The 25328-nt window shown below is 38.4% G+C and overlaps 1 protein-coding gene across 1 annotated transcript; it reads left to right on the top strand.

Annotated features, from left to right (window-relative positions):
• Window positions 1–14172: 14172 nt before the first annotated feature.
• LOC306892481 (NLR family CARD domain-containing protein 3-like) lies at window positions 14173–24674 on the top strand (the record flags this gene model as incomplete). Its single annotated transcript, XM_079453609.1, has 7 exons — window positions 14173–14248; window positions 16283–18050; window positions 18366–18539; window positions 19709–19882; window positions 20307–20480; window positions 24225–24398; window positions 24517–24674. The coding sequence occupies 7 exons, from the start codon at window positions 14173–14175 to the stop codon at window positions 24566–24568; spliced, it is 2592 nt and encodes an 863-aa protein (XP_079309735.1). The 3' UTR covers window positions 24569–24674.
• Between the last annotated feature and the right edge of the window lie 654 nt (window positions 24675–25328).

Genomic DNA, 25328 nt, shown 5'->3' with positions numbered 1-25328 from the left:
ACTGACCTTTCTGAATGCATCGGTCACATCCACAATACCTAGAGAAGTATTTTATGGATTTGATGAAGGCCTTGGCAGGTGCATCACAGATGATGCAGTTCATATTTACTGGGAAGTGTTTTCCGTTGTATCACAGACCCTCTTTCTCCAATTTTTGTATTTCCTCAACTGTGTCACATAAAAAGTCAAAATTGCTGGGCTTTGAATTTCCACATGTTATTGCCACTGGGATACATCAGTAAGTTTCAGATTGGTGCTACAAAGAACCGGCCAAAGGCAAGTTTTTGAACTTTTAAATAGTGGGAGGCCATCAACATTAAGTCTTAACTCCAAGACATTCACCCTTTCAGTCATATCTACATTGAATATTTGCATGTGTTTTTTTAAACATTTTCTCTACTCCAAAGTAGAAATACACCATTCCTGGTTTCTTCTGAATATTCACAGTTTTTGGAGTGTCAAACAAGGTTCGGGAACAGGATGGAAGATCAGTTGATCCATGTTTCCTCAGCAGTTTCACAAGACTATCTACAGCATTACGGACAATTTCATTTCCCAGCCTCCCAGATGTAATGTCACTGGCCATATTTGAAGTTGAACTATCAATAATGTCAGAATCATGATCTGAAAACTCTTCTGCAGAATCTGAATCTTCAGAAATGTGTTCTGTTTCAAAGATAGGGTTTTCAATGTCAACATCCTCCATTGGTTCATGTTCCTTGTGTTTATCTATGGCTTCCCACATATTTGTGTCAGTAGTTTCATTCTCTGTGTCGGTCAATAAAAGTTCTGCACAGTTCTGTGTATTTTCCTTAGTTCTCTGTTGTTTAATAAGTCTTTTGAAAGTAACCCATTCCCTGTCATACTCTCTCTTCTTTTTCTTCCTGTCCATGTCTTAAATTAGAGAGAGGGAGAGAAAGAGAGAGAGAGAGAGCATAGCGTCTAAATGAACTTAAAGTATAGTTCAGTCACACATGGAAGTCATCATGAAAAGTGTTCTTTAGACTGCTAAGAAATGAGTAGTGCCAAAATGGTTCTGTGGTATTGCTTTGAGAAGCTTTTTGTTAAGTCATTTCAAGCCTTTATGCTATTGACCAAGTGAAGTATATAAGTGTTGATGAAGAATTGATTAGAACATTAGTATTTTGAACAGCTAAAAATGTCATTTGTTTAAATGTTTTGCTATGGTGTGTTAGAAGGAAACATCCAGAAGAGCTGTGGCAACGTCTCCAAGATGCTTTAAGAAACCACCTGCAAAGCTTCAGTATTGTTAAGTTTTAGGCACTTGTGTAAAAATGCTGTAAAATGATGATGCTGTCAAAAACATAAATAAATATAAAATAAATTGATTATCTTTATCAATTAGTTTATATTAACTAAAATAAAATCAATATTTGGTCTGTCCATTCTATGTGTTTTATGTTAAACTCATGGGCTATTTTTGGATTTCAGCCTGAATGTTTCATACCCAAATTTAAACGCAAATGTAAATAATAACATTTGAAGTCATATTCCAGGAAACCCCTCCAGATGTCATAAAACACTGTTGAAAGGGATAAATATTATTGTAAGTGTTGTCAGTCCTATGAGAAACACACACAAAAATGGCGTTTTCTTCGTTTATTTCTCTGCCCCGGTGTCCTCCAGGAACAAGCGTATAGCTTTACTTGATTCCAGCAAGTGTCTGCAAATAAGAGAAACATTTTTTTCTCTATCCCATAGTATGGAAGAGTTATTCAAATGCACCCTTGGGAAGGCAAAGTGTCCCATTTCTTCCACTTTCAGCTGTATTTGGATACCCAATCTTTGGGTTAAAGTCTGTTTTTGGAGTTTATAACTCTGACCCTGATTGCCAGCAAACCGTATTGATTGATTCCAGCATAAGAGTAGAAAGAATATGAAGAATGAGCCCCCGCAAAACTTTTTGTTATTTATATGTACCAAATATAAAATTGTATGATTATAAAAAATAAATATAAAAACTAAGAGGCGTGGTGTAGACAACAGTAAAACTTGTCAGTGTAGCTCAAGGTCATGATAACTCTGTGTGCTAATAAAAACACAGTTTTTGACTATAGGTCTGTTACAGAGGAACTCGAGTATGGAGGGATTATTGGGTCAGATTGTAAACTGAAAATCTAAAACTAAAAGTCTTAATCTAAAACTAAAAGTCTTAAACCAAAACTAAAAGTCTAAATTTAAATGAATTTGGTATTTAGGATAAGGCATTTTGTATTTAGGATTGGGCATTTTGTATTTAGGATTGGGCATTTAATCATTTAGCCATTTAGGATAGAGGATTTGGGGATTTAGGATTGGGAATTTGAGGATTGAGGATTGGCCATTTAATCATTTAGGCATTTAGGTTTGAGGATTTAGGATTGGGCATTTGAGGATTGAGGAGTGTATGCAAATTAGGAGGCGTGGCCCGAATACTGGAGGCTGGGTTTGAAATGGCTTTTGCGCAGAGGCACTTTATGGACGCTAGAGGGAGCTCCCAGTGCTAAGGAGCACAGTGGCAGAGCGTCCTCTTCAAAGTTAAAGTTGTCGTGCTCTGCGATCCACGTTGGCTGCCATATTAACAATGGCAAAGCCAGAGCTAGCATCTTTGTTGAGATGGGCGCTGGACATTTTGGACAAAGAAAAGGATTCCAGTAACGGTGGAGAGGCTTCTTCCTCGACCAACAGCTTGTCCATTTTACCAACACCGCAAGTGTTCGGTCTAAACGCAACCACGACACGCGCCCACCATGCTGTTCAAGGTAAGTTACGTTAATGTTAGAAAAATATTAAGTGCAATGTGTATTTTTCCTGTCAAATTCAAGTTAACGTAACAGTTAAATATGATGATCGGATCGGAACCGCGTGCGAGTCACACAATGGCGAGCGCTAATAGAGCCGATGTTATGTAAGCTTATTACATGGCTACCAAATAAATCATTACTTTGACACAAAATAATGATTAAAAAATAAATTTATTGATTTAAAAACTATTCTATTGCTTCAGCTAAACAGAACTGCGTCCATAGCAAGGCTATTATTTTTCCTGGCAACGGTCAGTTATCTTTGCAGCGGTCTAACAGGCCGCATTCTACATTGGAATTCAACCAAAGCAAGCCATGTTATATTACTTCAAATTTAAAATCATGTAATAGCCTACGTGTTTTGTATACAGTCCCATCTAGACTTCTTTGTCCAGGGATGGAACAACCACAGCATCCGAACTGCCAGGAATATGTCTCCCCTGCAAATACCTCTGCTACACATCCACTCACTCCACAGGGTAACTGCTGTGTGGCGACTGGGCCTATTCTTGCAAGAATAAATACATCTCTTTTTATAAATTTGAATTTTAAAATGCCTCAACACAACACTAGCTGTGGTTACGCTGTTACCAAGATTAGAGATATTTCAATGTCAACAATAATGTTTTCCCTGTTGAAAAAATATTACATTAGAGAATGTTCCTGTAGTTGAATGATTCTTAAGTTGTCACTGGAATGCATTGTTGCAACTCATAAGCTTGCATTTACACTCTGATTCTTGGCTTTTATTTGTATTTGTACTGTTTACTTTTTTAAATAGCCATTTTGCTCATCAACAGGTCAGTGAAGAATATGGGACTGACTGGAGTGGACCAAGTGCAGCAGGGGTGGACACTCATCTTGAGATTCCAGAGATTGAGCTTCCAAGGCAGCTTACTGAAGCAGACTTTGCCCTTCTACCTCAACCAAGCACAGAGCAACGTGACACTGGTGTTCGAATTTATTGTGAAACTGTGGATGTATTGTCAAGATTATTGTAAGGAGAACCAGGGCATGTTCAAGATACAGCACAACTACAACTACAGTAATTCAACCCCCCTAACAGACCGGAAGTAACTTACAAATGACCCTTCTCCTCGTAGTCCTTTCCTGACAAAATGCATATAAGGACACAGACCATTATTAATAAAAATGGAAGTCCTTAATTGAGATTAATTTACTGTAACATGCCTGTATATTGCTTTACTACACGACTTGTATTATACCAAAAAAGATAAAGTGTTAGTTTCTAGTCAAGATAAGATTATAAAGAATTTATTCATTTTCTATGGGGCACCACAACAACAATTACAGGAAGAACAGAAAAGTAATTTAAAGATATAACAAACAAAATAAAACCATGTAATTATAGGTCATATAATAAAAAACTAGGAGAAAATAAACTACAATATTGAGAATTAAGTGACTTTGTGTCTTAGTGAGTGAAAAAGTCTTGAGTCCAGGGGTGTCTATTGATCCAGTTTTTGCAGAATGAGCCATAGCTTTGGCTGTGACACAAAGTGGTCCTCCATGTCCAGGTGAAACATCTCTATCTGCAAGAAGGATGACAAGTCAGTGGGTGGGTTGTATATTGTATTAAGATAAGTTACTGAAACATGGCCTTAACGGTTCAACAGTTCCTTCAGGTGAGTGGCACAACACTGAACTGCTGTGATGGTTACAAGATAATATTGTAACAACCGCACGAAATACAAAGGATGCAGATCAGCACACTTGGACGGCAGTTAACACACACAATTATATATGTATATATATGACATCAAAGTACCACGAGAGCGATTAGAGAGTAGACGCTGACACGACCCTTATGCTTTTGAATCGCTCTCGCGGTGCTTCGATGTCATAAACCGATCGGTCTTGCAGTGTGCAGTGCCGGTTCAAGTCGAACAAGCCTAATTTCTTTTCCCTCACAATCTGTATGATATATACGCTATATAGCAACAAGCACATCTACTGGCAATGTGAAAGGAGTGTATCTACTACTGTCTGAGAGGTTAACCGCAGTTTAAAAAACAAAACAGCGTGTCCCAATATAATAATACCCTACTAAAGCATGTTAGCAATATCAGCTAACATAACTAGTAGCTAATGTTAGCATCTTACCTGCTGCTTTCTCGTCGTCAGACCGATAGCACTCGTTTCACTGGTGACTCGTTTTCCTCAAATGCCCAATCCTAAATCCTCAAACCTATATGCCTAAATGATTAAATGGCCAATCCTCAATCCTCAAATTCCCAATCCTAAATCCCCAAATCCTCTATCCTAAATGGCTAAATGATTAAATGCCCAATCCTAAATACCAAATGCCCAATCCTAAATACCAAATGCCTTATCCTAAATACCAAATTCATTTAAATTTAGACTTTTAGTTTTGGTTTAAGACTTTTAGTTTTAGATTAAGACTTTTAGTTTTAGATTTTCAGTTTACAATCTGACCCAACAATCCCTCCATAGAAAAAGACAAGTCAAAGAACTTTAAATCAAAATAGGAAACTTAAAAAAAAAACCGCCCTCCTCTGAATCTGATTGGCCGTGATTAACCATCAAACCAACAATGGCAGCGAGTATTACCCAATCAGGGGCAGAATAGGACGTGTCTTCACACAATGCGGGTGGGGTGATTTGCATAGGATGCTTTATAATGTGGACCAATGTAAAGTACGGGACAAATCGCGTCCACGGGACGCGTCATTTTGTCTGTAAATACGGGACGGGTGGCGACAAAAGTGCTCAATAATCAAAAATAAAAGTGATTTCTACACTTTTACCACAAAACAACATTGTTAGATTGACTAGTGCACGTGCTCCGTACTAAACAACAAGAGGCAGAACAAGTGTTATTGTTTGTTGTTGGGAAACTTATTGTTGAGGAGTGAGGACCCTTCAGTTATGAAACACGTGATCTGAGAGCCGCCGACGCATCAACAACACCCGTGAAATATCTGGACCTCTCGGACTCTGGGACTCAAAATCCTGCTGTGCAATGAGTTCTGACTGAAAAACACACCGGTGATGATGTTCAGCCAATGAAAGAATCACATTTACAGGTTCTTCTAACACCTGTTGCTGGTGATGTTTCATGATCACTTCTCGCAGCTGACGCATCTCTGTTAAAACTTCATCAAGTATTTGATTCAGTGAAAGTCTGACAATCTTTTTTCATTGTTTATTATTAAATATCCGGCAGAACTTGGTTATAATAACAATGCATTTAATTTATTTACCATCATCTGATTCACTTTCAAAGCGGCTTGGTCTCTTGTGAGGTCATCTCTTGTAAATCTGAGAGTCTCCATCAGTTCAGACATTTGACAACCCAGCACGCTTCAGGTATTTCATGGCTTTGTGATCATTTGCTAAAAATATATGTATATATAAACTTTCATATATTTGGACAAAGGCACATTTTTGGTTATTTTAGGTTTTTATATGTATTCAGGTAATAATAGCAAGTTAATAACAAAAATAAAGTCACATTAAGATACTGAAAGTCATAAAAAGAAACAGTATTCACTCACTACAAACACACACTGGTGTTGCTCCCTAAACAAAAGAGAATGAGAAACTCACTCAAGTGTTAAACACTGCACCCCTAAAGAGAGGTGTGTAATGTACCCTTTCTACTATTGAACACAGGAGACCTGAACACTTACAATAATTACAATTAACCACAAACAAAGAAAACTGTATAAATCAACAGTTACTGGTTCTTCAGTGAACTTCCGTCAGTGGTGTGCGGTGGACTTAAAAAATGAGGAGGCAGATTTCTACCCATGTCATTTTTGTTAATCTCTGCACTATTAACAAGTGCGTTTGTCAGAAAACCAGTGTCATTTCAGTGTTTATGTATGAAAAATTCCTTTTAATTACTACAAGTTCATTACAGTATGTACTTCTGATTTTTTTAGTTTTTTATTTTCCCTGCTTTGGGAAAAGGTACATCAACACCACCTTCATCTTCTTCTGGAACATTTGGGATTTCCTATATAAGAATAACATCATTGCCAATACCATCAATTTAATTATTAGCAGTCCCAGAAATACTCAAAGCATTTAAGAGATCAAATCAAATAGATATGACCAGGGCCGCTGCTAGCCATTTTGGCGCCCTAAGCATAATTCCATTATGATGCCCCCCCCCTTAAGGTGCAAACTTTTCTTCAGTAAACAGAATAGCAAAACAAAAAACTATCAATGTTTAACAGTAAAATCTCAATTCAGATCGCAAGCTGCACCGAAATTAAAATTGCTCGCCCCGCTCGGGCTTCAAACCTACATCGATCCAAATAGGAGACGAGCACTCTAACGATGAGGCTAAAGCGTCTCGCGCGGTAGGAGCGGCGGCGCTGGATGTGACTTACTTTAGCCTTGCTGCTATCCTGAGCAAGCCTGATCACAAGCAAAAGTTTTTGAACAAATCTGAACCACGTAATATTCTGTCAACAATCGATAACTCCTCTGTATCTCCGACACGAATCCTAAACTCCGATTAATACAACTAATAAAACAATTTAATTAACGTTCAGTCTAATTTAGCGCCCGCAGTTTAAAATGAATGACGAAGACGAGCAGGAAGGCGGGATCTCGCTGATGAGTTAATCCAATCATAGCCCGTTGGAGGCATTGCCTCCTCTCACGTGACTTTTCTCCATTCTTTCCAATTACCCCCACTCAAAGTCACGGCACGCTTTGGGGGGTATATGTAAAGTCAATGAGCTTAGAGGAGGCAAGAGAAACACTGCCTCCCTTTGGAATTCTTTCGAGCGGGGTCGCTGTTTCACACTGTTGTACACGCTGATTTATCTCATATTTATCTCAATACGTTATATCCGCTGTCCTATTCTATTTCTGAACTGTTAGTAATATTCTCATTCGATTATTTTCGAGGGGGTGGGGAGACACTGCCTCCCTTGCCTCCTCGGAGGAAACGCCCCTGACTTCCGTCTACAAATACAAATGATGTAAGACAAGTTCACGATCAGTCCGACACGACTGTACAGGTTCAGCTGCACTTGAAGGGTGTAATGACCGCAGGACACAAACTTTACATTATTCACTAATATAAGAAAATCACATTCCACATCTCACTCATTCACAAACCTGATTAACCAATGAACAGAATAAATGCCCCGAACTACACGACTCCGCTGGAACAGGCAACCAGGACTCAAAGAGTAAATCAAACCCCGCCATTTGAAAACTGTCTTTTATTTAGAGCTCCATCATAGTGATTCACCAGCCGGTTACCTGACGCCGCTAAATCTACTGGGCAGATAATGCCAGTTCTCCACCAGGGGAGTTATAGAGAGATTTCTATCCACTACAAGAAGCAAGAACTCTACTGGAGGAAGAGAACAACCAGCAAGTGGGTGAATGACTGACACGGTTTGATTTAACATAGAAGTTTATATTGAAAAAACAAGTTGTTCTCTTAACTTAAATCCAATAAAAGGAATATCAGGTATAAACAATAAACCAACTGTTATTGATCTGGATGACTGTCACCAACTCGTTTGTTTCCCTTTTTATTTTAGGGTACAGTAATCACTGCATACACTCTTCAGAGAGATTACGAATAAGCAATAAAAGAAACTGAACAACCCTGTGATCGTCTCACTTTGAATTTAACCAAATAAGTTTGACCAAAGAAAATCTAAAGTTTCACACCTCGGCTGCACAACATGACAGTAATCAGGCGTTAAAACACAATGAGACTCAAATTCTTCTCAAACGTCACTTGAATGCTGGAAAACAGAAACATTGGCATCTTCAAACTTAGTTACTTGGTATGACATTTAACATTAAAGAAACACATTGAGATGCTTTCTTCACTTTCTTTTGACTTTGACAAATGGACACAAAATAATAAAAAACAAGAAATGGACATGAAATGGGTTTTAGAAGTTGTAATAGTTGTAACAGAAGAGGAGATGGAAGGAGCAGAAGTGGAGCAGCTTTGATTCTGAGGCCTCCAGTCTGTAAGCTCCAGATCCAGAGCCTCCCAGAATCTTTCTGTGTCATCTGCCTTCGGTTCTGGTGTTCAGCCAGCTGCTGGTGCAGTATGAAGGCATTGACCACTGTGATATCCACAAAAGGGTCAAATAGAGATCGATAGCACTTTCTGGATCCATCGCAGGTCCAGAAGCCTTTTTGATGGAGATCCTGGAACAGTGATGGTCTGGTGTCAAAATGATTCAGCCTAAAGCCTGTTCCTAGAACCCTGATGTCAATCTCTCATCACCGATTCATAGCGGACTGTCTTGCCTTTTCATTACTGGATATAATGTTGTGAGGAGTCTTTTCAAGACCAGGGGTCTCATTTATAACCGTTGCGTACGCACAAATAAGGCACTGAAACAGGCGTACGCCACTTCACACGCATAAACTGTGATTTATAAAAACAAACTTGACGGGAATATTTGCGTACCTGCACGCAAACTGTGACCCATGTGTACGAACATTTTGGAGACAGAGCAGTTTTGGCGACAACCGATGGTGAGCTGAGGGATTGACGGTAGATTAATGAAATTAAACACATTGAACTTGAAAAGTTGCGCATATAGACCTATCCATATAACCATAAACATACAAATCACTTTCAACCCTCATTATGCGTCCTAATCATAAAACATGCATGTCCACAATACCAATTTATATAAATAAATGGTAATAATTTATCAAATAAAAGTGCATCAATTTAATTTATTTTACTTTCATTTGCTAATGATCTAAGGGTGGGCGTATGGGTTTACCACTCATTGTCTGATTGGTATGACAGGTGTAAAGGCTTAAATGTGATCGCTGTAAACATAAATACTACGGTGAAACCCCTGCATCTACGACATGATGGATGCGCTGGCATTGCTGGAGGACTATGCCAATGGCAGACTTAGGAGGGAAAGGGAAAGGGTGTTTAGAGACCGCGAAGATTTCCTAGCCCACGATGATGACTGGCTAATAAGCCGATTTAGATTCCCTAGACCCATGCTTTTGGATCTGTGTGCTGAATTGGGGCCAACATTACAAAGGCAAACTACACGAAACCGCGCCATCCCGGTACCATCCCAAGTCCTGTCAGTTTTAGGATTTTTTGCAACCGGGAGTTACCAGCGGGAGTTAGCCGACAGGCAAGTTAACAATATGATAAAAAAATTTCCTTCGCAAAGCTTGATGTGGAAACTTATAATTCTGTTAATTTGACATAGGTCTGGGATTTCACAGCCATCACTGAGCTCCTTAATGCCTGCTGTTTTGAAAGGGATTATTAAAATGACAAATCGATACATAAAGTTTCCTTACACTATTGGGGAACAGGCCAATATCAAAAGGCAATTTGCAGCAATGTCCGGATTCCCAAATGTAATCTGTGCAATTGACTGCACTCGTATTGCTATAAGGGCTCCACATGAGAACGAGTACATTTATGTGAATCGAAAACATGTGCATTCCATAAATGTGCAAGTTGTTTGTGAGGCCAACATGATTTTTACAAACGTTGTGGCGCGATGGCCTGGTTCAACACATGACTCGTTTATTTATAAGCAAGAACTCTACTGGAGGAAGAGAACAACCAGCAAGTGGGTGAATGACTGACACGGTTTGATTTAACATAGAAGTTTATATTGACAAAACAAGTTGTTCTCTTCACTTAAATCCAATAAAAGTAATATCAGGTATAAACAATAAACCAGCTGTTATTGATCTGGATGACTGTCACCAACTCCTTTGTTTCCTTTTTATTTTAGGGTACAGGAATCACTGCATACACTCTTCAGAGAGATTATGAATAAGCAATAAATGAAACTAAACAATACTGTGATCGTCTCCCTTTGAATTTAACCAAATAAGTTTGACCAAAGAAAATCTAAAGTTTCACACCTCGGCTGCACAACATGACAGTAATCAGGTGTTAAAACATACAATGAGACTCAAATTCTTCTCAAACGTCACTGAAATGCTGGAAAACAGAAACATTGACATCTTCAAACTTAGTTACTTGGTATGATGCATAAATCTGCAAGTTGTTTGTGAGGCCAACATGATTTTTACAAACGTTGTGGCGCGATGGCCTGGTTCAACACATGACTCGTTTATTGTACTGCACAGCAGTGTAGGGAATAGACTTGAAGCAGGTGCTGTGCGCGATGGGTGGCTTCTTGATAAGTGAAAATTAAATAATGGTCTGTTTTCTAACAGTTAAAGCCTAATGTAAAATTAATCTGTTATACTGGTAGGTGACAGTGGTTACCCCCTGAGACGTTGGCTCCTCATCCCATTTCCAAACCCTCAGAGTGCCGAGCAAATGCGTTACAATGATGCCCATGCTCGTGCGCGCTCTGTAGTTGAGAGAGCCATTGGCCTCCTCAAGTGTAGATGGCGTTGCCTTGATGTTTCGGGTGGTAGACTTTTATATCAACCAAAAAAAGTCTGCCAGATCATCATGGCATGCGCCATTCTACACAACATGGCACAGAGGAATGGTGTTGCTCTCCCCCCGACCTCCCTTACCTCCAGCATGAGGAGCCTGACCCACACCACCCTCCCCAACATGAACGGCATCATCAGGGAGCAAGGATCCGCGAGGAAATAATGCAGCATTTTTGAAGGAACAACACAAAGGTTCATTTTTTAACAAGATCTTTTAATGTAGACGCAATGTCGCCCAAAACAACCCTTATTTGTTTTAGCTCATCTGCTATAACCTTAATTGCGTCAATAGTATCCCTCTGTGTATGAAGTACAGCCTCCGTTAACACCCGGCCACTTCCAACCATGCCATGGGGTCTGGACGCGCTCCTGCTGGGGACCTCCGAGTCCGGACACTCCATAGTTGCTGCAGACTCAGCGCTGGGAGTCTCCTCGCCACCGTGTGCTCCCATATCCTCTGGAAAAACAATAACACAGTTACTTATTGTGCTATATTTTATTTAATTGTGCTAATGCAATAAAATTATTTACCTGTTTCCACCGTGTCCGTGTCAGGCATAATACCGCACACACTGGTTTCTCCAATTATAGAGGCCATTCATGAGGCAATTTGCATTGTCTATCTATTGGTTGAATGCGGAGAAAGGGCGGTAAATGATTTTTTTTTTGCACGCAAACTATCAGGTAGGCTGTGATTTAAAGTGAAAATTGCGTGCAGGTGTGCTTACGCACGGTTTTATAAATCTGATTTCTTTTTTTCGTACGCCATTTTTGGCTTTTGTGCGTACGTACACTTTTGTCAGAAAGATCTAAGACTCTAAAATAAATATTTCATCAGTGTTTTATCAAATCATTTATGTAAGAAGAGTAATTGATTCATAAATGACAAGAGTGTGAATAAGAAACTTTATGTGCTGCTCAATGTCTGGCGGTACATTTACTTCAATATTTAGTTTAAATTATTAATATATCATAAACTATATATTGTCACAAAGGTCTATGACACTAGAATGCATATATGATCAGTACTTTATGAAATTCATAAATGACAAGATTGTGTGTGTATAAAAGTGTTTAGAGTGTTCTGGGGCCTCATTTATAAGTAGGAACCTTACTAATATAAGATTTGTCACAATAAGAAAATAATTCACATGCATAATATTGAGCCTCGTGTTAAAACACCGACAACCTTAAGTTTCATGTGTTCAGATTGTCATGTGTATGTGCGCCACCTTGTGGCCATTTTCAGTATTGAAGTTTGCGCAGTGTTGAGATTTAGATCGCGAACAAACTTTGCTTTGAGAAATATAAACCTGTAAGTTTATTTACTATCTGTAAGCGTTCATAGGTGAAGTGTGCAAGGGCAGGATTGTAAAGGGAAATGTCTCTCACATAAACTTTCTGTAACTGGTAAAAGTGTTTCTTGTTTGAAGCTCGACATCAATATGGATATTTCTCTTAAACAAACAACGACAGATGACAGAAAAGACCTTTATAGAGCATGAAACATCACAAACACACGTCACTCACAGATCCAGACACACACATAAATGATATTAAATATTTGTTTTCCTTTATATGTGTAACACGGGAGAATATTAGTTGTAAGAACCACACGAGACAATGTTAGTGAAGTTTTGCTTTATTCATTTGTTAAACTAGTTCACATGGACACTGATTTGTAGGCCCGCAAATAGTTTACAATATATTTGTCTTCTACTGTTTATGAAAACATATTTCTTGTTGAGTTTACCGGTATGATGCGTTGGAGTCCTTGAAGGAGGCTGCTGGAGAAAGTTCCGGGGTGACAAAGATCTGAGTCCGGACAGGAGCAAGGAACTTATGCGATCTTGGTTCCGCCAGGACGAGCCAACTACCGATGAGCCGGGGGGAGAATTCACCAACAGTTTCTCAAGCGATTGGTTTTTAAGCCGATAAATCCAGTATCAATTATTGCTTGAGTTTATCGATAATTGTGGATATGCTTATTTTACAAAACCCATGTTAAAGTTGTTAATGTTGAGAATTGTGTAATTATCCCCTGTTGTGTTAAATGGTCTCGTCTAATACCTTTATAAGGAAAGGGGCAGATGGTCTGGTTGAATCTGTTTCTCTTATAAGTCCTGTCAAGTCATTTCTGTTAGTTTGATGTTGTTTCTCTTTGTTTTATGTCTTGTCGTCTGGAGGAAGAAATAAATGATCAAGCGTCTATGAGTTGAGCTTGTGGATCACTTACCTTGACGTTGGTTCTCTCACATGCACATAAGAGTCCACACTGGAGAAAAGATGTTCACCTGCACTCAGTGTGGAAAACAGTCTCATACAAAGACCGACTGGCAAAGCTCATAAGAACTCACATTGAAGAGCGTCTGTACTCATGTGTTCAGTGTGGAAAGAGTTTCAGACACAATAGTGCGCTTACTGTCCACAAGAGAATTCACTGGAGAGCCCAAACACATCTTCAGTGGAGGAAGATCACCCAGTTAGCCTCAGACGTTCTCACCCACGGGCCGTTCATTCAAAGCCATCATGGTTCCCAGACCTTCAATATGTGCTCACATTCTGGAGAAACACCATTTATCTGTTATGAGTGATACAACATGTATTTTAAATAAACAGAGAAAACAATGTAAAGCCTTTTTGTGGAAATATGTTTTTTATTGAATGACGATGGTAAGAATTGCTAGTAAATCCATAATGAAGAGAAGTGAAGTGTTTGAGTGTGGTGTGAGTATTAGAGCCAGTTAAGCAGCATCACATAATCCATACTGGAGAAAGAGCGTCACTGGAGAATAAACTTCATAAGTATTCATATTGTGAAGAGTTTCACTCAGCAGGTTCCTGGAGAGACGTCACACTACTGCCTACATGAGGAAGAACCTTTAGCGCAGGGGTCACTAACTAGTGGACTTCGGTCTGAATGCGCTCGCGGTACTTTGATGTCATCTGCCTGTGGAACAAGTCTGTCATGTTTGGTGGCTCCTCCTCCTTCACAGGTAACTGCAGGTGAAAGTGAAACTATTACAGCAGGAGCCATTTTACAGCAAAGCCTCGTTCAAGAAAATAAATCATAAAGAAGCTAAAAACACAGTAAGTATAAACAGCCTCATGTTTATTCAGTAGATTTAATATCGTCTTGATCTGAACATCACATTAAGTTTATTGGTTGAAGAACTGTCTTGAATATTGTGTTGTTTCTGGAATCAGGAAGTGTGTTTATAAACTCAAAACATTAAAAGTGACGTTTTGAAAACTTAGTTTCACTGTTAAGAGCAAATGTGAAGCTCAATGTTGTGGACGGACTGATGGGAAAGAAGTGTGTATTTCTGAGATGACACATAACACATCAGTATTTTATTTACAGGTTTGAGATTAACTCTTTATATTCTGACACTGTGTGTTCATCATGAATCTCTCCAGAATTATCAAAAGGTGAGAAATGAAATATTTTAATCAACTTAAATGTGTTATTGTCTATAGTTAGATGTGTTTTGATCTGACAGATGTAAGAGTTTGTATTTAATAACTTACTTTAGTTTAAATAGTTTCAGTTTATTTTTTATTATTTGTGGTTTTATAATCATTAACATGTAGAGACATTTTGTAAATGTACATTTTATACACATTTACTATTTATATTTTTATGAATTATATTGAAATATGTTTTTATCATTTATATAAAGTATTATTATTGGGTAAAATATCTCATTAATACAAGTGCTTTATTGAAAAATGCATAAAACTGAACATGAAGTAAAGTGTTGTAATGTTGTTTTAGTTTGACTGGTGGAGAATCTCCTAAACCCAGCTGTGTGTCCATGAAGAGTGAAGCATCAATGGATCCTCCACGTCACTTCAGTTCAGGAGACTGTGATGATCCAGATGTGAGGTGAGAACAGTCTGATGGTTTAGACGAGTAAATCACTTCATCAGTCATTATTCTCTGAAATGGGCGAGTCTGTCAAAGTATTGATGTTTACACATGTTTACGTTTTAACTGTATTACTCTATATGTTTGAATGTAAATACAAGTTGTTAAATTACAGACACACAACAGATGGATCAAAGGACTCTATTTTTCAGGTAGGATACTTTTTCACTTCCTTCTCTTTTGCAATAAGGCTTCATTTATGTCAGTTGTAGTTCTTATTCGTTTACTGATTCTGTTTGTTATCATCAGTTGTCTTCAATAATCAAACAATCATTACTCAATCACTTATGTATCAAATTAACACTGATTCAGTGTCACTTTTAACACCCGTCTGGTGTTATCGTGTTCATGCAAAATCCCCATAAAACATGAAAACCCAAGTTTGTGTGAACCATTTCTGTACTTTACAAAGATTAAATAATTTCTATAATGATAGTGTAAAAAATAGCAGTCATCAGTTTAAGTGTGTAATGAATGATCATCTGTGTTTTTAATTGTTTTGACTATTTATCGTTTTAATGAAATGGGTCTTAGTAATGTAGAAAGAACTGTTTAACTATGAGCTTGTGGTCTCGTTTAGATTGATCTCAGGTCACTGTGAATCCATCTGAATAAATCTCTCTGTGTTTGAACAATGTTCTCAGGAGCTTGAGCACAAACTCATCTCTCTGATGAAGAAAGAGCTGAAGATCTTCAAGAGTCTACTGAGTCCAGATTACCCATCATGCTCTGAGAGAGAAGAGGAGGATGATGAAGATCAGATCAGAGTCAGAGAGATGTTTCTGAAGATCACACTGAACGTCCTGAGGAAGATGAAGCAGACAGACCTCGCTAACAAACTACAGACCAGTAAGAGCTCTCAGTCATGTGACTATGACATCACTTTACCTTCAGACGAACAGACACAGTGTCTGTATTTACTGATGATTATTAGTGAAAATACATTTACAGTTAATAAATCAACAGAATAGAACCATGAAGCTTTTTGTGTTCATCTAATGTCATGATCAGCAAAATCTAAAACACTCTTAAGGTCAAATATATATATATTTTCTAATTGTATACATGTAGTTTTATATATATTCCCTTTGTTTATCAGAATTGGCCCCTTTATACATAAAGATACACAAATCCAGACTAAAAGAGAAATTCCAGAGAATGAATGAAGGAATCTCAAGTCAAGGAAGCTCAACACTTGTGAATGAGATCTACACAGAGCTGTACATCACAGAGGGAGGGAGTGAAGACATCAATAATGAACATGAGGTGAGACAGATTGAGACGGCATCCAGAAGATCAGAGACACAAGAAACACAAATCAAATGTAATGACATCTTTAAAGTCTCACCTGAACTAAACAAACCCATCAGAAGTGTGCTGACTAAAGGAGTCGCTGGAATTGGAAAAACAGTCTCTGTGCAGAAGTTCATTCTGGATTGGGCTGAAGAAAAAACAAATCAAGATCTTCACCTTATATTTCCACTTCCTTTCAGAGAACTGAATCTGATCAAACAGACAAATATCAGTCTGATGGATCTTCTTCATCAGTTCTTCACAGATACAAAAGAACTGAGATCGACAGACTTTGATGATTATAAAGTTGTGTTTATCTTTGATGGTCTGGATGAGTGTCGTCTTCCTCTAGATTTCTCAGAGAATCTGAGTTTGTTTGATGTCAGAGAATCAGCGTCAGTGGATGTGCTGCTGACAAACCTCATCAAGGGGAATCTGCTTCCTTCTGCTCTGATCTGGATCACCTCTCGACCAGCAGCAGCCAATCAGATTCCTCCTGAGTGTGTTGATCTGATCACAGATGTACGAGGATTCAATGACCCTCAGAAGGACGAGTATTTCAGGAAGAGAATCAATGATGAGAGTCTGGCCAACAGAATCATCACACACATGAAATCATCCAGAAGTCTGTACATCATGTGTCACATCCCAGTCTTCTGCTGGATTTCAGCCACTGTTCTCCAGAGAATGTTGAGTGAAGCAGAGAGTCCAGCACAGATCCCCAAGACTCTCACTCACATGTTCACACACTTTCTGATGTTTCAGATCAAACTGAAGAGTCAGAAGTTTGATGGGAAATCTGAGGTAGATCTTCAGCAGGCTAGAAAGAGTATTGAGTCTCTGGGAAAACTGGCTTTTCAACAGCTGGAGAAAGGGAACCTGATCTTCTATGAGGAGGATCTGAGAGAGTGTGACATTGATGTCAGAGAAGCGTCAGTGTACTCAGGAGTTTGTACTCAGATCTTCAGAGAGGAGTTTGGACTGAACCTAGGGAAGGTGTTCAGCTTTGTGCATCTGAGCGTTCAGGAGTTTCTTGCTGCTTTGTTCAAGTTTCTGTCATTTCTTCAGCAAACATCAAGACCCTTCAGCTGGTTCAGATCAAACATGAGTGATTTACTGAAGAGTGAAGTGGACAAGGCCTTACAGAGTGAGAACGGACACCTGGATCTTTACCTCAGATTTCTTCTGGGTCTCTCACTGGAGTCCAGTCAGACAATCTTACGAGATCTGATGACACAGACAGGAAGAAACTCTGACAGTAAACAGGAAATAGTCGAGTACATTAAGATGAAGATCAGAGAGAATCTCTCTCCAGAGAAATCCATCAATCTGTTTCAGTGTCTGAATGAACTCAATGATCATTCTCTAGTGCAGGAAGTACAAACATATGTGAACAGAGGAGATGAGTCTAGTCTTACTGGAGTCCGTCTCTCTCCAGCTCAGTGGTCGGCTCTGGTGTTTGTGTTACTGAACTCAGAAGAGAAGCTGGATGAGTTTAATCTGAGGAAATATGATCGATCAGATGAATGTCTTCTGAGGCTTCTGCCAGTGATCAAATCATCCAGAACAGCTCAGTGAGTCATTTACCTGCATTTCACCCGAACATCTAACAGTCCACATTACTGTAGTTAATGTCCTACAGAGACACAATAAAACATGATGGAATTGTTCACTGCATCTGTAGAGTGAGAGCAGCTCTCTTGTGGCTTTTGTCTGATTTTCATTCATTTGTTTTTTATTTATAATTGTCTGTCAGGGTTCAGTTCTTGCAGTGATTCTCTATCAGGTGCAGATGTTGCTTCAGCTCTTGTGCAGATGATTCTCATTGTTCAAACATTATCTCTTGATGTGTTTATATATTCACTGTTATCTTGTTATTTCTCTCTCAGTCTAAGGGGCTGTAATCTGACAAAGAAAAGTTGTTCATCACTGGTGTCAGTTCTCAGATCAAACTCCTCAAGTCTGACAGAACTAAACCTGAGTGACAATAATCTGAAGGATTCAGGAGTGAAGCTGCTCTCTGATGGACTGAAGAATACAAACTGTAAACTGAAGACATTAAAGTAAGAAAATCCTTAAAGCAATAAAGTTAAACATGTGTATGTATTATGTAAATGGAGGTCTTCAAAAGTTTATCAGAATCATCTTTATATGTAAGAGACTCAACAGTGACTGTCAGTCAATGACTGTCAAGGATGTGGATGAGGATCTCAGGGGAGAACCCAATTGCAGGCAGACACAGCGATGACGGGGTTAACAAAGATTTTAATATAATATAAACACAAAACAAAAACCCACAAGGGGGTAAAACAAGACAAGATAAATAAATTTAGGACACGGACTAACTAGACTAAAAAATAAAACACTAAGGACAAGACTAAACTGACACAGCATTGACACAGCATTGACACAGCATTGACACAGCATTGACACAGCATTGACACAGCATTGACACAGCATTGACACAGCATTGACACAGCATTGACACAGCATTGACACAGCATTGACACAGCATTGACACAGCATTGACACAGCATTGACACAGCATTGACACAGCATTGACACAGCATTGACACAGCATTGACACAGCATTGACACAGCATTGACACAGCATTGACACAGCATTGACACAGCATTGACACAGCATTGACACAGCATTGACACAGCATTGACACAGCATTGACACAGCATTGACAAACAAAGTACAAAATACAGGGTACAGCATACAATGAACGAGCACAGGACTATAGACAAGAGGAGGCTTTAAAGGGAAACAAACACAGGATAATTGACAAGGGTCAGGTGCGGGTACTGAAACAATCAGGAAAGGTTAACGAGGAAACGAGATGGCGGGAAACACTGACGAGACACGAGAAAGCACATGGCAAGTCAGAATCAAAACAAAGCCATGTCTTTCTCACACAAAACCCAAGGCTATGCCATGACTCCGCTGCAAGACCAAGAATAAACATGACATGATAGCGGAATCATGACAATGACTCGCTGTTGATTCAGATTCATACAGAATTATCACCAAACTGAGATCATTTTAATAACTAACTTCAATATATTAAACTATTCATGATATTAATATAAACTGACAGTGATTTACAATAATTTAATTTATTATTTGTTTCTTGTAAAAAGGGACATAATAATATTAAATAATTGTGCTATTAATTATTGTCTAAATATTATTGTCATTATTTCATTTATTTTCTTCTCTCTTCAGTCTGTCGTTCTGCAGTATTGGATCTGAAGGTTGTGTTGCTCTGACTTCAGCTCTGAGATCAAACCCCTCACATCTGACACGACTGAATCTGAGAGGTAATAATCCAGAAGATTCAGGAGTGAAGCTGCTCTCTGATCTACTGAAGGATCCACACTGTCCACTACAGACACTAGTGTGAGTTACTGATCAAATTATCATTTAGTTATTAACGATTTTGTTTAATTCAAGTGACTGTCGATTATTTTTGCTGTTTCACTTTGTTCGTGTGTAAATTTGATGTAGTCACTTTACTTGTATTATGTTTTCTCTTGGATAAACTCATTCTTCTTGTATTAATCTCATGTGTAAGTCTCTCTGGATAAAAACATTTCCCCAATTAATAAATGTAATTGTATTATACAGAAGGTTTCTCTCCATTAACATGAAGTTAATATGACATACTGTTCTTGTGTGTCTGGACACACACATCATGTTTTACTGAAGTTCACTGTCACTCATAGAAGTTTTCAAGCTTTCATTGAAACGAGATCAACTTGATTTGATTATAAGTTTATTACAAACATTGTGAATCACTGTTCTCTTGTAATTTCTCTTTCAGTCTGAGTGGCTGTGATCTGACAGAGAAAAGTTGTTCATCACTGGCGTCAGTTCTCAGATCAAACTCCTCAAATCTGACAGAACTGAACCTGAGTCACAATAATCTGAAGGATTCAGGAGTGAAGCTGCTCTCTGATGGACTGAAGAATACAAACTGTAAACTGAAGACACTAAAGTAAGAAAATCCTTAAAGCAATAAAGTTAAACATGTGTATGTATTATGTAAATGGAGGTCTTCATAAGTTTATCATCATCTTTATATGTAAGCAGTGTTGGGCAGTAACGCGTTACTGTAACGCAGTTACTTTTGGCAGAAATTAATACTGTAACGCATTACTTTTAAAATAAAATAACTCCGTTACCGTTACCATATGGTGCGTTGTCCGTTACTTTTTTTAAATTAACTTATTTTGGCTGAAGTGTAAGCCTACAGCCTAACCTGTTTACAGCAACGCATTGTAGGATTGGTGGATGCAACCACTGTAAACACGAAGACGCACTGTGGGTGTGTCTCCGGTATTCAAGTATGTGCGGCAGTCATGGCGAGTCAAGGCGAGAGCAAGACAAGTTTCTCAAAGTGGAAATATGCTCATTATTTCACGTTAGTTGAGCATACAATCTGTCGATGCACCTCCAGAAACTACATGCATCGACAAAGCTAGAAGCTAACCCGGTGTCGGACTCTGTGGATACACTCGAAGTGAGTCAAGCCCATCCAGCCAAACAACAGTGACTAGATTTTAACCGGACTGTTAGCCAGGGACAGATCAACAAAGCTATTATTGCACAGTATGTTATGTTGTTGAAAACATGCAGCCTGTCTCTACTGTGGAGTCGGCGGCTTTCAGGCAGCTTGTGTTGAACATTTTGGGCAATGTTCTGCGCGTTCAAAATTGAAGAGAAGGCCAGTCAAAGTAAAATCTTGAAGTTTATTGATCAGAAGATTAAAACAAAATACATCAGCTGTGTACACCAGCTGATGGGTGGATTTGCCTCAGACATAACATCTCAGAAAAGAACTGATGTCTTAAAGGCCCAACCGACCCAGAAAAACAATTTCACAGCATATTTATAATATTTCTTAGGGTGCCTCTTCTTCAGCTGGGGTCCATTCCGCTTTCTCTTCTTTGTCCTGTCTCAGCCAACCAGCTCCCTGCCTTGTTTTTCAAACTACCATCTGTAACACATTTACCCAAGACCCCCACATGCACAAGACCCCCACAAATTCCAATACGCTCTGTGCGTAACCTGATCTCTTACACACATACATAGTATTTCCTGTGGAAAAAGCCCACAGTATCAGCCTTAAATTCAACTCACACACACTGGTTATATTTTCAACATATTATGCATAGTTAGTAATCAATAATGAAATCATAAAGCATATTCAATGTAAAGGCACGTTTAAACCATAATAAAAATCCTTCAGTCCCCCTCTTGACCATTAAAAATGGTCACAAATCATCACAAACATCATTATCATCCTCATCTAGGAATTGGTCGCCAGACAATAGAGGCATGGTATATTTTTCTAGGTGTAAGATCTTTCGGGGTCCAACCACCAGTATATTCTATTACCTTCTCCCATGACGGACACCATTCACCCCTATGGGTTCAGGATCAATGTCAGATTGAGTCTGCTGAGAGAAATGTTTAATCAAAACAGTCAGTTTGTCAAAATATACACAATCTGAAAGTGGTACACAGGTGTCCGGATTCACCGACTGCACATTTTGCATACATTTCTGACTCCATTACTTTCCCAAATTGTTGTTTCCAGCTACCGGGGAGCATCCATACTCTCAACACACCCTCTCAAAATCATACATTTTACACAATGATATCACAGTATACAATACACAATTAATACACACAGTTTAATCAGCCTTTAGCGTGTCTGAGGCCTGGTTACCTCAAAGCGTTTTAAAGGCTTTTTTATAGCTTTTAGCGTGTCTGAGGCCTGGTTATCTCAAAGCGTTTTAAAGGCTTTTTATAGCTTTTATCATGCAGCAAGGCTTTGATACTTGCCGGTGTTTTAAAAGCACCCTTTATCATGCCGCAAGGCTTCAATACTTGCAGGTGTTTTAAAGGGATTTAACAACTTATTCACTTTTATCATGCAGCAAGGCTTTGATACTTGCCGGTGTTTTAAAAGCACCCTTTATCATGCCGCAAGGCTTCAATACCTGCAGGTGTTTTAAAGGGATTTAAACAACAAAATAAAAATAAAAATATCCTTTTATTCTGATCAACAAATATCAATGATTTTTAATTTTTAATCAATGGTACGGATATACTTCAAACTCAACACATAAATTTGGAATATACAATCTGCAGAACTATGTTAAAATAGGTCTCTGCTCACCTCATCTTATTCTGTCGACAGCGTGTTCAAGTCAAAGTTGTTCGTCCCGATTTTCGGTCACTCCCCGAGTTTTACAATTCTCTTTAAATGCCTTTTTCTCCAATCACGTCGGGGTCACCATCTGTTGAACATTTTGGGCAATGTTCTGCGCGTTCAAAATTGGAGAGAAGGCCAGTCAAAGTAAAATCTTGAAGTTTATTGATCAGAAGATTAAAACAAAATACATCAGCTGTGTACACCAGCTGATGGGTGGATTTGCCTCAGACATAACATCTCAGAAAAGAACTGATGTCTTAAAGGCCCAACCGACCCAGAAAAACAATTTCACAGCATATTTATAATATTTCTTAGGGTGCCTCTTCTTCAGCTGGGGTCCATTCCGCTTTCTCTTCTTTGTCCTGTCTCAGCCAACCAGCTCACTGCCTTGTTTTTCAAACTACCATCTGTAACACATTTACCCAAGACCCCCACATGCACAAGACCCCCACAAATTCCAATACGCTCTGTGCGTAACCTGATCTCTTACACACATACATAGTATTTCCTGTGGAAAAAGCCCACAGTATCAGCCTTAAATTCAACTCACACACACTGGTTATATTTTCAACATATTATGCATAGTTAGTAATCAATAATGAAATCATAAAGCATATTCAATGTAAAGGCACGTTTAAACCATAATAAAAATCCTTCACTTGTTAGCATCATAACATGTTCAGGCGGCACACAGCAAATGGGACGAAAAACTTTCATTTTTAAACAGCATTTAAAATTTTTATGTTTCTTTTTTAATGCATATCATTTATGGTTGTCAATAATAGCAGTTATGTTGGTGCTGAGTTTCTCGAAATTGATTCTGAATAATTCAGATATTTTTCATTGTTAAGCTGTGAAAGGAACATTTTTAAGGGCTCAACACAACAGCTTTTATGATGCAGAAGCCACTTAAGTTTTTGATTCTGAATATATTATTCAGCTTGTTTGTTATTTATTTCAGAAATCCTTGTGATAGATTCAGTTTGTGCTGGTCTGACTTAAATAAAATACTGTTTAAAAATTACTTTCTGTTTAAGTCAGTTTTGTGTTTGTATAGACCATTACGCATAAAAGGGCATTAATGGAAACATTAAAGAACGTTCTTTAAAAAAGTAACTAAGAAGTTACTTTTAGCAGTAACGCATTACTTTGTGGTGTAAGCAATCAACAAAGTACTTGAGTTACTTTTTCAGTTAAGTAACTAGTAACGGTAACTAATTACTATTTCTTAGTAACTAGCACAACACTGTATGTAAGAGACTCAACAGTGACTGTCAGTCAATGACTCTCTGTTGATTCAGATTCATACAGAATTATCACCAAACTGAGATCATTTTAATAAATAACTTGAATATATTAAACTATTCATGATATTATTGTATAATGACAGTGATTCACAATCATTTAATTTATTACTTGTATCTTGTAAAAAGGGACATAATAATATTGAATAATTTTACTATCAATTATTGTCTAAATGTTATTGTCATTATTTCATTTATTTTCTTCTCTCTTCAGTCTGTCTGGTTGCAATATTGGATCTGAAGGTTGTGTTGCTCTGACTTCAGCTCTGAGATCAAACCCCTCACATCTGACACAACTGGATCTGAGAGGTAATAATCCAGAAGATTCAGGAGTGAAGCTGCTCTCTGATCTACTGAAGGATCCACACTGTCAACTACAAACACTACAGTGAGTTGTTGTTGTGAATATTTGTAGCAATACTTGTGGATAAAATATATCTGAAATGTCTTAAGATAATGAATGTGAAGAGTGTATTTTAATATCTGATCTCTCTGATGTTTTACAGTGTTGAAGATAACAATCCTCTACACACCATGATGTGGCTACAAGGCCAATAAGCAGATCACAGCAGGCATCAAAGTTTGTAACAAATTGGCGACGAGGATTTTGCTGTTCTACATAGGAAATATGTCTGCTGTTGCTTCTTTTCCCACACCATTCCTACCATGCCCGGGTGAACCTTCTATACCTTTGGATGTCTGGCTAAAGATGTTTGAGAACTATTTACTTGTTGTAAATGCATCAGGGGATGACTGGCCAGTTGCAAGAAAGCGAGCTTTGTTTCTTCATTGTTTAGGAACAGAGGGTCAGAGACTGTTCTATACATTGCCAGATCAAGGAGACTCAATGGAGGATGCTATGGAGTGTCTAAAACTGTACTTTATTCCTCGACGTAATGTTGTTGTTGAACGGCATGCATTTAGAAGACGAAGTCAAGCACTGGGGGAAACCATCTTGCAGTATGTTGCTTCTCTTCGGGAACTAGCAGCCACATGTGAGTTTGCATCTAATAATGATGAAATGTTGCGTGATCAATTAGTGGAGCATGTAAGCAGTCATCGTGTTAGAGAACGTTTGTTATTGGAGACTGATTTGACTCTTTGCAAAGCTATTACTATTGCTACACAAATGGAGGCTGCTGGTGAACAGGCTAAATTAATCTCAGAGCAGACTACAGTACCTGTTCAAGCAATACAATCTACGAGTGTGCATGCTGTTGATCGCTACACAAGAAAATTATCTATGAACCCTCTGTCTGTGCCCTCAAAATCTTCTGCTACTTTCATGACTCGTGCATGCTATCGCTGTGGGTCTACA

This window comes from Barbatula barbatula (genome assembly GCF_947034865.1).
Source record: "Barbatula barbatula genome assembly, chromosome: 3".
Lineage (NCBI taxonomy): Eukaryota > Metazoa > Chordata > Actinopteri > Cypriniformes > Nemacheilidae > Barbatula > Barbatula barbatula.
Note: the sequence above shows the minus strand (reverse complement) of the source record. Positions and strands in the feature narration are given on the sequence as shown.